Here is a 14,969-nt window from a genome sequence, read left to right as displayed (position 1 = left end):
ATGACGCCTCACTTTCAAGGGAAGTTGATAACCGTCTGGCCATGGCCAGTAGCGCTTTTGGACGCCTTCAGGCGAGAGTTTGGCGGAACAGATCGCTCCACCTGACTACAAAAATCAGTGTCTACCAGGCGGTGGTTCTCTCAACCCTTCTGTATGGCTCTGAGACATGGACACTATACAGGAAACATATAAGATTTCTTGAGCGCTTCCACCAAAGATGCTTGCGCTCCATCATGGACATACCGGTGGCGAGACCGCGCTACAAACAGCGATGTCCTTGCGAGCGCCGGTATGGACAGTATAGAGGGTCTTCTTTTGGTCCGACAGTTACGCTGGGTAGGGCACGTTTCCCGTATGGGAGACGAACGTATGCCAAAGGCAGACTTTTTTGGTGAGCTAAAAGATGGTCGACGTAACAGTGGCACCCCACGGAAACGCTTCAAAGACCAGCTTAGGCGTCAACTTTCCTTGGCTGACATAGAAGAGAGCACCTGGTTGCACGCGGCCTCAGAACGAGACAGCTGGAGGTCACTCACGAAGGCCGCAGGATACACATTTGAGACCAAAAGAAAATCTGCTGCCGAGCACAAACGCAGACGGCGAAAAGAAAATCTAAATCGACCACTTGCTGACAATGGATGTTGCAAAATATGAAGTTCACAGCTGGGACTGCGCAGCCACGGGAAATACTGCATTCCTCTTTAATCTTCGGTCTTGAAGACTAGCCTTATTATTATTATCATTTTTATTATTATTAGATTACGGACACGACATGTCTTAAATTGTGCCGATGTGCCAAAAACTCAAACTCCAATTCGCGCCAAATTTTTTTAAAAAATGTTTCGTATTTTCCTTCATAGTTTAAGATAATCTACACCCTAGCCCAAACCTCCTACAAGACGACGGGGTATGGCAGCGGGCAGTTTATGAACCATAGGGTATTCTCATAGATACATACTAATGAAAAAAAATTATTGTTTGGAAAAAAAAATGAGCAGGCTAGGGCAGCACCCAAGTTGTACAATACTCCAGCATCTTCATTTGTCTTTGCTGATAATTCTTTGGGAGAAATAAATGAGACAAAAACCAAAAGTGATACACAAAGTGCTCCTAGAAAACCTGCAATACTTCCAGGAATGGGAACAACTGTTTTAAAATTATGTGAAAGAATGAAACCTATCAAAATTTCCTATTTACATCAAAGAAAAAAGTCCAAAAGACCAAGTAAGTTTGAGCATATGAGTAATATTTAATTTTTTATCAAATATATTAAATATATGCTAGCATTTTTTATTTGCTCTGATAGTTTTAAAAATGTTTAGCCTATTTTGATATAAATTTTATATTGAAATTTCCAGAGACAAAAAGTCCAAATATGGCAGCAAGTTGTCAATCTTCATTTTCGAGTACTGAGCTGAATTTATCAGACGACACGACTTACACTACTAATAATGAGACACCAGAAGTTTTATTTGCTGGTGAAAGCATAGAAACCTACATAGGACTAGAGAAAGAAACAGAACGAGATGAGCTGACCAGCGGCAATACAGTAATAGTCATTGTTTTACAATTTAGATTCTTTAAATTTGTGTTAATACAAATATTTTGTGAGTCACATTGTGAGAAATGGGGAGGCATCACTTTGTTGTCAGTGCCAAGCATGATTTTCAGCAGAGTCCTACTAAACAGAATAAACGGAGCATGCGACGAACACCATGCCGGATTCATAAAAGGGAGATCTTGTGCTGACCAAATAGTAACACTCAGAATAATTATAGAACAATGTGTCGAATGGCAAACTCCTCTCTATGCAACATTTGTCGACTTTGAAAAAGCCTATCGATAGAGAATCTATCTGGACTGTAATGAGACATTACGGGATCCCAAATAAAATAATAACCATAATCAAAAACCTTTATGATGGTTTCACCTACCAAGTAACCCATTGTGGCAAGCTTTCAGAGGAATTTCCAGTCACAACAGGAGTTAAACAGGGATGTCTTCTTTCACCACTCCTGTTCCTTTTAGTATTGGATTGGGTCACAAAAGAAGCCTTCTCTAACTCAGGGAAAGGAATTCAATGGACTCTCACTCAAAAGCTGGAATTCGCTGATGACATAGCCTTATTATCACACAAACTACAGGATATGCAAGACAAGGTCATAGCTTTAAGCGAAGTAGGAAAAAGAGTAGGCCTCAAAATAAACCACAAAAAAAAAACAACAAAAGTACTTAAAGTAAACAACAAACAAATTGGAGACATAGAACTGGATTCTCAAACCATAGACCAAGTAGAAAATTATATATACCTTGGGAGTGTAGTCAGTGTACCAGGTGGAACAGATGAAGACATTAAACGTCGTATAAATCTAGCACGTCAGACATTTACACAGCTAAAACCAACCTGGAAATTTCACAACTCAGACAAGACTAAACTAAAAATCTTTAACTCTAATGTCAAGGCTGTCCTACTGTATGGTTCTGAAACATGAAAAACAACTAAAGCGACAACAAAAAAAGTACAGACCTTCTTTAACAGATGCCTGAGAAATATCATAAAAATACACTGGTACGACAAAGTAGAAAACACCAAACTGTGGGAGATGAGTGGACAGAAAAATATAGAAGTGCAGATCTTAGAGAGGAAGTGGAGATGGGATTGGTCGCACCCTTAGAAAAGATAACAGCAACAGAGCTAGACAGGCCTTAGAGTGGAACCCCCAGGGAACAAGGCGTAGAGGAAGACCAAAAAGAACATGGCGACGCAGTGTACTAGAGGAAGCCGAGAGGACCGGGAAGAGCTGGGAAGCCATAAAAAAAACTAGCAAGAGACCGTGGAGAGTGGCGTGTTTTTGTCGAGGCCCTATGTTCCATGAGGAACCCAAAGGAATGATGATGAATACAAATATTTTAAATTACTATTTGTATGTATTTTTCAATGATGTTTTAACTATTTTAAAATATTTCACCTAGGTAAAATCTGTGAAAGAACTTCTCGAGGAAGCAAAATTAATCTCGTTAGCCACTTCTGAACCATTATATATAAAAAATGCCAACAGATATATATCAAATAAAGAAGAAGGCCTTCTAGAAAAGAATCAAATGGATAAAGGAAATAATACTAAAAGAAACCCAGTAAAAGAGAATACAAAAATAAGTAGTCAAAACCAAAAAGGTATTTCACTTTTTTTTTAAATGCTAGCAAACGATTAATTTTTAAAATATAAATACAAGCAATTGTTTTGACCAAAAAAGTCTTCTCTTTCCAACAGAGAAAACGTTCTCCAATGTTGTTGACACTGTGGAAATAAAAAGAGCTGAAAGAACAGTGGATGAAATTATTGCCAGTCTTAAGGACCAAACTGCTTACAATCAGTAAGGAAATAATAGAAAAAATTCACACAGTATTATACGTTCTACATCTAGAAATAAGAGCTTTATTTATTTATTTAAACAATTGTTATACAAATGAGTTTTCAAAATGAAAACTATTAAGTTTATCTAACATTTAAAAAATTATAAACTTTGGAGAGCAATCAATAATACTGCCGTAAGGTAGATGTTGTCAACTGATGAAATCATTAGAAGGTAAGCGATCATGCCAAAAGAGCAACTTGATACTTACTTTTCTTTACTACAGCGTTTTCCTAAACTGGTGAATGTATTTATAAGAGACAACAATTCATTATTTTCGCTGTAGTTATAAATCCATGTTTGTATACTAAGCAAGTAATCTTGTAAGAAGAAAAAAAAAGTTCGCTTATAGTATCACTCAAGTTAAACATAGCTTGAATTCTATTATATTTAATTTAATAATAATAATAATTTTTATTATCCATAATTAAATTTGTCTTACAATGTATGCATTACACCAAACAAACATTATAACTATAGAAAACCAAAATATATATTCACTCCAGAATCACTCATAATTTACATGCGAAAAGTTTTTATCAGTCTTTATTTAATGATTTGATTGTCAGGGAAACATACAGTTTTTGTGTCTATTTGTCTTTGCTATTGGTGTTTTGTATCTCTTTTGTGATGGTAAAATCACAAAATCCTAACCCAAAGGATGATTTTTTATTTCTATAATCTTTTTAGCTTTTTTATGAATGTGTCTCAAACAGCTGCTTAAATGTTGTTGTTTTTTTTTTGTTTTTTGTATTGCGAACGGGATTCTATGAAGTTTATTTTTATTTATGATGTTCATATTGCCTTACTCTCCCATTTTGCACGTTACAGTAACACCAAATCATACCAATTCCCCCAGCCCCACAATTTCGCTCAATCTAATCACTCCATCTTTATCACGTTGGCTGAGAGTTATCTCCCCCTTCTATCTTCCCTTGACACTGGACGCATTTAAAGAGAAATAAATACCATGTACTGTCGAGCTCAGATCCATGACGCCGCGCTTTCCTCCATAAACATGCAACCAGTTTGCAAAGTGTGCTACCATCGGATCCCAATCTTTTAGTAAGAGAACGATTCCCGCTACCGGTATGACGCCAGGATATGATACAGGTGGCCAGCATCCCCTGGGCACAACGCCCATGCTCAGGCCATTTCTACGGAGTGCTGCGACGGCCTCATGCACGAACGAAAGGTGACCGCACCAGGAGGCAAGGCTAAAAGGGGTAGTGGTGCACCCCCACCCGGTATCGACAGTAACAAACAGCTTCTGGTAGTCCACCTTAATCTGAATCGGTAGTTCACGCTGAAACGGATAGAGGTCCATACAATTACAGATCGATACGAGACCGATGTCCTTATGTGTCAAGGAACCCAACGCTCGGACGTGGGGTTTTTCTGCACGAGGGGCCAGGTGCTATTGACGTTTGTTCGAAATACGTTAACGGCCAGAAGTGTGGAATCCAGTGCAGGGACCCGGTCAGACAGATACGTTAACAGTTGAGGTGTACAAATTTGCTCAGCGATTCACATGCGTAGATCTGTACAACCCACCCAAGTTTGAGTTGCGATTCACACTTCGTGAGCCTTTCAGCACGAGGACGATCGTTGCCTCTTCATAAGTGCTTTGTAGAGTAATAGATGTCTTTTCCAGTGACCGATGTCTAATAGTGTTGGATGCTAGATCAGTTATAAAGGCGTCTCTAATACAGTTAATTCTTCAAAGTCACAGTACCGGACTAGGCATCGCAACTTTAGCATAAAGGACTTGACCGTTTGGAACAGCTGCTGTTTACATGTAGCAACCAAATGTCTTGCAAAAACGTAATTCTTTACCTTAATATAAGTAGCCTTGAGTGTGTCTGTGACCATTGAATAGGATGATACACCACTGATGAGCATATAAACCGTAGCAGATACTTTTGTTTTCAACAACTTTAGTTTAATAACTTCGTTAATATCCTTGATGGACGACAGAAAATCCTGAAATATGTCATACCAGTGAATGCATTTTTTTCTGAAACCATAGGAGTATTTGGATCAATGTCCAACTCTTTCGGTCTGCGTAATTTATCCATGGCAGATTAAGAATTCCAGCACTAATCTAGACACATAATCATGTTGAATAAATTGAAATGAAATAACTGTACTTTACATAGTTCGTCCATCGTGGTTCAATAATGATCACTTTTGTCATCCAGTGGGCTGAGGGCTTTGCATTGGGGGTTTGTGTCTCATCATGTGGCTGGTGAGACCTATGTGAGCCCAGAATATTAGGCTGCACACTGGGTAGGTTATTCCAGCTGGAGCTAGTGTCGTGGGCCTTGGTTTTTTTCTCTCGCGCTTTTCTTCTGCCAGCGCTGTTCTCTTTTTTTCAGCGATATGTGCACACATTTTCACAGCGCGACGACATGATGCTCTGTCATGTGCTTCTGTCTCCCAGGTCGATGCTGGATGTTTTCAGAGAAGCTTTGAGGGTGTCCCTAAATCGTTTTCTTTGTTCACCTCGTGAACACTTTCCTTTCCTTAATTGGCCATATAGGAGTCCTTTAGGGATGCGGCGGTCTTCCATTCTGCAGATGTGTCCTGCCCATCGCAGCTGGGACTGCATCAGGATTGTGTGGATGCTTTGCAAGCCCCTCTCTTTGAAGGACTTCAGTATCTGTTTTTTTTTGCCATTTAACGTTTAGTATTCTTCTGAGACAGGTCATATGGAAGTGGTTGAGTTTTTTGGCATGTTTTCTAAACACTGTCCACGTTTTTGAAGCATAGAGCAATGTAGGAAGGATGACCCCTAGCTTTGTGTTTGTGGTGATATCTCGTCCAGACATTTTTAGAAAGTCTGCCATAGCCTTGGCGAAACGTAGGTCGATTTCATTAACGATCTTTCCGTTTCTGGAGAGTTTGCTGCCAAGATAGGTGAATCTGTCCACTGCATTTATATCATGTCCATTTATATTGATGCTAGGATCCAAGTAGACTTTTCCTGGAGCAAGCAGATATAAGACTTTAGTTTTTTGTGTTTTATAGTGTCTGAACATGCTCTTGAAAAGTCACTGACTATGCTCTGCTGATCATTTTTAGGGCAGGCATTAAGGGCACAGTTGTCAGCAAATAGCAGGTCCCTGATTACTGCTAATTTTGTTTTTGATTTTGCTTTGAGCCAATGTAAATAACACCAAGGCTCGTGGCAAATAAAAAGGTCTCAATGAGAGCGCCAGTAGTTCTAGATCAGGACAGCACATTCTTTGTTAATTGAGTAGCTGTTGCAGTACTTGATGTTGATGTACACACACAGCCCTTCGCTTTTCTTTTTCTTTGACTTCGGTCAGGTCTAACGCTAGAGAAACCTTTTAAAGATCGTCGTTGTCATCCTCCTCTAATCATGTCTCAGTGAAAGTCATTAAACATCTTTCCCTAAAAAACGTGGTCGTAGCGTATATGGGCACTTATTCCATCTACTTTGTTTCTTATTGAGAGAACTTTAACTTGAACAATCATAGCTAATGGTGGGGAAAATCCCTTCTTCTCGCCTTTGCCTGCAGATCTCCTTTCTTTCCCCTTTTCCTTCTAACAAAGTTTAGGGGACAGTCTATTATGTGTGCGTAACATGGTGAAAGGGGCTTTCTCTCTGAGTTAAACCTGAGAAGTTGGATTCGACTATAAGAGATTGATCTAGGATTAGGTCGGCCGTCATCTTCGGTCGCAATTTTCTTGTTTTATTCTATTAGAAAACTAAAGTTGTAATGTATAAACTCATTGTGGAGCCCACCTTGAAAGATAGAATCTTCGGCTACACAACTAACAACTAATAAACATCCGAAAAGACATTCATCAACGATGTTAGAATTCAGCTTTAAAGCACAAATTGCATGTCGCCACTGTGCAGCGACATCTTGAAAAAAATAGTTTGCAAACTAATAATAGAAACTGTAAAAGAATATTGTTTTTATTCATTGTCTGCAAAAGCAAGTTAAACGACAATTGTGCTATTGAAATTTAGACACAAAAAGTTTAAATAGTGCTTAAAAACGAAAGGAAGTATAATCTTGTACGTTTTGATATGTTGGCTTTCAAAAACATATGGGGTCGAAAATGCGAATAAAAAGTCTTTTTTGGGAAACTCAACCACTGCGGGTTCGATAGTGAAATGGATTAGTTATTCTAGGCACAAGTTAAGTAATAACAGGCTAAATATTTGTCCACCGCAAGTGGGAGAATCAGTGATATGTAGGTGAGTTATGAGTTTTTCAGGGATATATATATACGAATCTCACTATCCAGGCTCTCTGCAAACTGCACCATACACCACCAACTTAAAGAACTAGACAACTCAGGGCTCCAAAGTAACGTAACACTTTAATAGTTGAATAAATAACAGCCAATACTGTACAATTGGCAACACGTACACTGTACAAATATCTCTCCGATAACACCGTATCGCCGTATAAACTCTTGCACTGGCCTCTCCGTCTCGTTCCAAGCTTGCACTGGGTTCAACAGTTCAGGACTGACTTCACACACTAGGCTCGTTGTGTCAGACTCGATCACAGACCAAGATCAAGACGCCGTTCGTCTCAACTGTACTTGATAGTACTCCGCACTGAACCGTCGTAATGCTCCGTACAGAACCACACCGCTGAACTGTGCTGTAGTCGACCGTGTTCTGAACTCTTGTCGTGAACCTCCTTTCTGAACCTTGCTGTATTAAGCCCCTTTTCTCGACCGTCTTGACTGCGTCACCTCCGCTCTTATATAGGGTCCCGTGTAAGTCTCATCGCACTAGGGCACCGTGTTGAGAACTCTATTCTCTGATAACACGGACAAGGAAAGCGGCAGTTCTTCTCAAAGCTTCTCTGTCTCCGTACAGAGCCAGCTCCTCATGCAAACCAGCTTTTGTTTCACTCAAATGGCCTTGTTTAGGGTGTAGTGTTGCGCACTCGTAAAGGATGTGGTTAACTGTTTCGACGTCGTCCTGACAATGCCTGCAGCGTGAGTCGAAGTTTGGTTTAAATTTAGCAAAATAGGCACCAATTGGACAGTGTCCCGTTCTGTACCTAGCGATTGTCACCTGTTCTTCCCTATTTAGCTGCCACCATTCGTCCGATTTTGAGGGCCCTTTTAAGTTTTGCCAGACTTCCCTTCCCGTATTACCGTTCTCCCAGCTTTTGCACCATTTATCTCTTGCCCATTCGTCTACTATCGCACGCGCCTGCTCAAAAGTCTGTGGCTCGTCCACAGGGTCCAGTTTTGTGCCGAGCTTGGCTAATAAGTCAGCCTTCACATTACCTTCCACATCCACGTGTCCAGGTACGTATTGGAATTTCGTCCGAATTTTGTGTTTTTCTTGGAGGCGTCCCACGCACGCCAGTGTTTTTGCCAGTGGTTCCGGGAGCGTATCAGCAGGGCTTTCAATGGCTTGTAGGCTCGACAGAGAGTCTGTAAATAGCACAATAGGACTGGGTTGTGCTGTTTTCTCGTTAAGTCGTTCTTCAATGTACTCTACTGCATTTTGAATTGCAACCATTTCAGCTACGTAATTACTCCTGCCAGAACACGCACCTAGAATCTCATCGTTCTCGGTCGAGCCAGGGAATCGAACCACCACACCATACCCAGAGGTTTTTTGTCCGAGGTTCTCTCTCGTGGAACCATCAGTGTACACTTTAATGGAGTCAGCTGGGTACTGGGCGACAGTTTTCCTGGCAGTGTTTCGTAGGACAGTTTTTGTGCATTTCTTGTTAACTTCTGGGTCAATCAGCGATTTCCTCACCTCTGGGACTCCAGGAGCATTCGCCGGAGAAGAAGCCCCATGCAGAGCGAGAGCTGCTCTGTTCTGGGGTAAATCGACTTCTTTGGACAATTCCCGCATCGAGTGCATGAAAGAGTTCCGTTTCAGCCGATTTCCGCCCTGCCAATTGTCGACCAGACTCCTGACTGGGCAGCCTTCTTCTAGCCGTTTGAATTTTTCATAAGCGATCATAACGGCTCGCTCCCTTCGTAATGTCAGTGGTGGGAGATTTGTCATGACCTCACATGCCGCAGTTGGCGTCGTACGAAATGCACCACAAATGAGTCTAATAGTCTAATTGCTTGGTTCTGCACTGAGTCCAGCCCCACTAGAGACGTTTGTGAGGCATAGACCTGTGCAAGAGACGAGTACTCCATCCTCGACCTTACCGCTCCAATGTAGAGGGCCCGTAACACGTTCGCTTTGGCCCCCCACTTGGTCGTGGCTAACCGCTTGACTACCTTAAGGCTCTCTGACGCTTGCTCTCGCACTGTTCTCACATGGTCGGACAAACCCATTTTTGGGTCCAGGGTGACTCCCAGGTATTTCGGCTTGGTTTCCATTTTTAATTCGGTACCATTGATTGAGAGAGAAATCTTTTCTTTGTAGATATCTTTGCCAAGGGTGAAAAGGGTCCAGACTGTTTTCGCACAATTAACCTCCATATTCCACAATCGTGTGTAGCAGGAAATCGTGACTAGGTCACGTTGGATCTCCGCAGCTAGAGCGGCTGCGGATCTCCCAGTTTTCCAGATCAGCAAATCGTCCGCAAAAAGTAATGAGCGACACCCTAGGCGTTTGGTCAAATCGTTGATGAATACCAGAAAAAGTGTGCATGAGAGTGACGAGCCCTGAGGCAACCCCTGCTCGAGTACCTTCTTATTTGACAGTTGCTCGCCATAACGTGTTTGAACTAACCTGTTCGTTAGGAAGCTTTTGATCCACCGGTACATATTGGAGTTTACCCCAAGGTCCATCAACTTAAGTAGCAAGCTTTGTCTCCAGACTCTATCGTACGCCTGTTTTAGATCTAGAAAGACCGCGAGTGTCGACTCACCCTTCCGCGGGTTTTAGATCTAGAAAGACCGCGAGTGTCGACTCACCCTTCTTCTCCCTTCCGCCTCTCTGAAAACCGTCTGCCACCTCGGTACGTGACGTTTTGGCGCCGCCGTTTTGGCGACGCCGTTTTGGCCCCGCCGTTTTGGCGACGGGACGTTTTGGCGCGAGCCGTTTTGGCGACGGGACGTTTTGGCGCGAGATATCATTTGACGATAATTTAATAAGCACGTAACTTTTATAATAATGTTTATTTCACTCTACCATAATATTGTATGTATAGTATGAATTCTAACACCGTTCAGCGAATTGTTTTTTTTTTAATTATAAAGGTTTTGCTTATTTCATGAATATAGGCCTATAATAAGTCAGATTCCTGAATGGTTATGACATGCTATATGTGAGTTCTGCTAATCGCACTGGATGACATTTTTGGATTTCTTTCCAAAAGATTTAGTTTTTTATTTGACATTAGTGTAATATACGAATTAGCTAAGTCTCACACTGTAATATAACAAAACATCTAACGCTCTATTACGCTGAATGACGACAATAACTCCACACATAGTAAAGATCAAGACTCGGAATGTGGTCAGTACAAACTCTAACGTGAATCCACCAATATAAACAAACACTCTGGGCGACAATAGATAGAAACAAATTCACGACACTAAGATACTTTGAAAAGATATATTTTGAGTAATTGGGTAGGGGTGATTTGGGTGACACATCTCGCATTGACGCAGGTAGAGTTAAACAAATGAAGACAAGACCAGCACCGAGCACTGGTCGTTGGCGTCATGCGTCTGGCGATCATCTCCTTGGGAATGGTCATTACATGTGACACCTATCCCGCCCCCTCTCTTCTGCTCACATTTCACTCCTTGTATATACTCTTTCCTCCACCCCTCCCCTCTCTCACGCGTAAGACGATAATCTGTTTCTAGCACTCCACTTGACATCCCTAGGTGCGAATTTATAATCCTTAATCTTTAATTCCGAGAGCGGCCCAAAGTCTACATACCAAAGTCATTAAATAAACCAATGTTAATGTAAACAAATAATTGCATCAATTTTTAGTCTATCATCGTTTCATTTTTTTTTAATTTTTTTTTTTAAATTTTAAAGTAATATCTTAAAAAAACTTTTTGAAAATAAAAGTGTGCCTCTTAATAAACACACATACACAACCAAAATGTTTATTAAATAAAATGATGTGAAACACAAACACACATTTACATTTAATACGTGAAAAATATGTCTTAACACAAACACTCATGCAAAACATAGATATGAATAATTCTTTTAAAAGAAATAATACAATAAACGTACATAATGTATATCGCGCCAAAACGTCCCGTCGCCAAAACGGCTGGCGCCAAAACGACCTTCGCGCCAAAACGGCGGGGCCAAAACGGCGTCGCCAAAACGGCGGCGCCAAAACGTCCTGCTTCGCTGCCACCTCTTGCATAAAGACTGTAACCTGGTCCATTGCACTACGCCGCTGTCTGAAACCACCCTGCTCCTGACAAATTAAATTGTGGGACTCTAGGTACCACGTAAGCCGTCGGTTAATGATTCTCTCCGCAACCTTCCCCACACACGATGTGAGGGAAATTGGTCTGTTAGCAAAATCAACGACAATGGCCAAAGGCCATTGTTCTGTAGCTCTCATGAACTGTGTTTAACAAATACATTCTTCTCTGGCAAGGAACACCACAAAGTTTCTTGGCAGCACCCACGCTAAAAAAGGTGGCACCAACTTGACCTCTGCATCACCCGAAAGATGGATCTGAAAAGTGTCATCCACACCCGCTCATACCATAGTGCGGACTGCAACTCAGACCATTCACTAGTGCTAAGCAAGATCAAACTACTTCTCAAGAAGGCTTGTACTTCCACTCAGCCTAGAACTAGGCGAATTAACGTCAAACATGTACGTGACCCAGAGAAGTCTGCACTCTTTGGCGAGCTTCTTAACAGTTCGATCCCCTCGTTAAGTGATGAAGAAGACATCTATATCAGATGGGAGAAATTAAGAGATGTAATCTACAGTTCGGCAATCACCACCTTTGGGCCTCAAAAACACAAAAATACAGACTGGTTTGAGGCGAATCTAGCACATATGGAACCTTGCATCGAGAAAAAGCGATCTGCACACCTCGCTCACAAGACAAAGCCTAGTCCAAAATCTTTGGAGGCTTTCGAAAATGCTAATAAAGAGGCAAAACAAATGGCTAGACAATATGCTAACAACTTTTGGAGGGATACATGCAACAGAATCCAAGACAGTCTCTACTCAGGAAATAGTAAAGCTCTGTTTGATGGCATTAAAGCGGCCCTGGGTCCAACATTGTATAAGCCTGCCCCCCTTCTATCCAAATTTGGAGAAAAAATTACAGATCAAACCAAGCAGCTAGAATGATGGACAGAATACTACCTCGATGTCCATGCCATACAGAATACAGTAGACGATGTCGCCCTTGCTTCTCTACCAGATCTTCCAGTATTGGAATGCCAAGATAAACTTCCGAGCCTTAGTAACCTCAAAAAAGCAATTAACTGCATGAAAAATATAAAATCTCTAGGGAGTGATGGTATCCCAGTGGAAGTAGTTAAAGTCAACGAATCACTCCTGCTCCCTGAACTCTGCCGCTGTTGGGAAACAGGTCATGCCGCACAGGACATGTGTGACACAACTATAGTCACAATATACAAGAACAAAGGGGATTGGAGTGACTGCAACAATTATAGGGGTATCTCTCTCCTCAGTATAGTGGGCAACATCTTTGCTAGAGTGGCACTATCCAGGCTGCAAGTAATAGCTTCTAGAGTCTACCCAGAGTCTCAGTGTGGATTCAGGAGTGGTAGATCCACTATAGACATGATATCTTCTCTACGACTACTGCAGGAGAAATTCAGAGAGAGAGAGACAGACCCCTTTACATCGTTTTTGTTGATCTGACTAAAGCCTTTGACATGGTCAGCAGAAGTGGCCTTTTCAAACTCCTAAGGAAAATAGGTTGCCCTCCCAAACTACTGAAGTTCATTGAGTGCTTTCATGAAGAAACTAAATCTACTGTCAAATTCAATGGAGCCCAATCAGCACCTTTTGAGGTTTGCAGTGGTGTCAAGCAGGGATGTATGCTCGCACCTACTCTGTTTGGCATATTCTTTTCCTGTCTACTGCATTATGCGTACAACGACATAAACGAAGGTGTGTTTCTCCATACAAGATCCTCTGGAAAACTATTTAATGTATCAAGGCTGCGGGCAAAAACCAAGGTCAGTAAGTTTCTCATTAGGGAGCTTCTGTATGCTGGTGATGCAGCTATTGTGGCTGATTCTGATATTAAGCTACAGTCCCTGGTTGACAAACTATCTGCAGCTTGCCAGAAGTTCGACTTAACATCAATCAAAGCAAGACTGAGATACTTGTCCAAAACACAAACACTGCACCTTAAGTAAGCATTAATGGCCAACCACTAGAAATTGTTGATCACTTTTGTTACCTTGGCTCCATCATATCAAACAACACTCTACTGGATAAAGACATTAACAACAGGATAGCCAAGGCAATGGCCACCATTTCACGTTTGCAGAAAATAGTCTGGGACAACATATTGCTGACTAACAGTACGAAAGCCCTAGTCTACCGGACCTGTGTGTTGAGCACCTTGCTGTACGGAAGGGAAACATGGCCAACCTACTTATGGTAGGAAAAAAAAGCTGAATGTCTTCCACCTAAGGCAGATCTTTAAAATAAGGTGGCAAGATAAGATAACCAATGAGGAAGTGCTTCGAAGAGCAGGGTGCCAGGACATCCGTTCTGTTATCAGCAGCAGACGCTTTGGCTGGCTTGGCCACGTTCGTAGAATGCCAGTAGGTCGACTTCCACAGGACATTCTGTATGGCGATCTAATAGTAGGATTACGGGCACGAAATGGCCTAAATTGTGCCGATGTGCCTAAACTCAAAACTCAAACTCTAATAGAAGGCAGGAGAGCCGCTGGTAGCCCACTTTTACGTTATACGGACGTATGCAAACGCGACATGAAGCTCTTCAAAATCGACACTAGCAGCTGGGAAGAGGTGGCACTGGATAGATCCACATGGAGAGAGAGCATAAAGGAAGGGTCAGGGATTTCAGATGTCATACACAACAGAAGCAGAAAGAAGGGTGAAAATGCAAGGGCACCAGGTGATTACATATGCCCAACCTGCGATCGCAGCTGTGTATCAAGGATTGGCCTCTTAAGTCACACAAGAAGTTGCAAAGGGAAAAGAGATATAAAGACACCGTCAAAAGCTCTCAACACAAGAGATACAAAGAGAGCGCTAGGAGCTCCCCCAGCGCGGGGCGGAGCCTCGCCGCCTAGCACTATTTCTGGTATTGAAAGCTAACAAAAGGTATCTACAGTGCATTTTCCTGCCATTAAAAAGTTTTATTTCAAAAACCTAATGTGCTATTCTTATTGACTTAGACCCTCCCGCGCGGTTCAGCGCATTTGCTGTCAAGCTGTTTCCATAAAAATCTGTCACTGGTAATGTCTGAAGCCTCTTTCCACCTGCTCTGAGGATCTCCATGAAAGTGTGGCGCCATGTTGTACTAGGATGTCATCGCAACTCTTATTATGCGTATTTCATTTTGTCGGAGAACATGTCCCGCAAACCTCATGCGACGCTCTGTCACAAACTTACTAAAGGG

The 14,969-nt window shown here is 41.8% G+C and overlaps 1 protein-coding gene across 5 annotated transcripts in view; it reads left to right on the top strand.

The window, feature by feature from the left end:
• LOC106078913 (uncharacterized) overlaps positions 1 to 14,969 on the top strand; it is a 179,106-nt gene that overhangs the window by 52,385 nt on the left and 111,752 nt on the right. For all 5 annotated transcript variants that reach the window (XM_056039144.1, XM_056039146.1, XM_056039145.1 and 2 more), the window contains exons 7-10: positions 999 to 1,224; positions 1,359 to 1,549; positions 2,974 to 3,175; positions 3,273 to 3,375. In XM_056039144.1, coding sequence (XP_055895119.1) covers positions 999 to 1,224; positions 1,359 to 1,549; positions 2,974 to 3,175; positions 3,273 to 3,375 — 722 coding nt within the window. The remainder of the gene's footprint in view (positions 1 to 998; positions 1,225 to 1,358; positions 1,550 to 2,973; positions 3,176 to 3,272; positions 3,376 to 14,969) is intronic.

The sequence above is a fragment of the Biomphalaria glabrata genome, chromosome 8, assembly GCF_947242115.1.
Source record: "Biomphalaria glabrata chromosome 8, xgBioGlab47.1, whole genome shotgun sequence".
Taxonomy (NCBI): domain Eukaryota; kingdom Metazoa; phylum Mollusca; class Gastropoda; family Planorbidae; genus Biomphalaria; species Biomphalaria glabrata.
The sequence above is the reverse complement of the archived record's forward strand: the minus strand, read 5'-3'. Positions and strand labels throughout refer to the sequence as shown.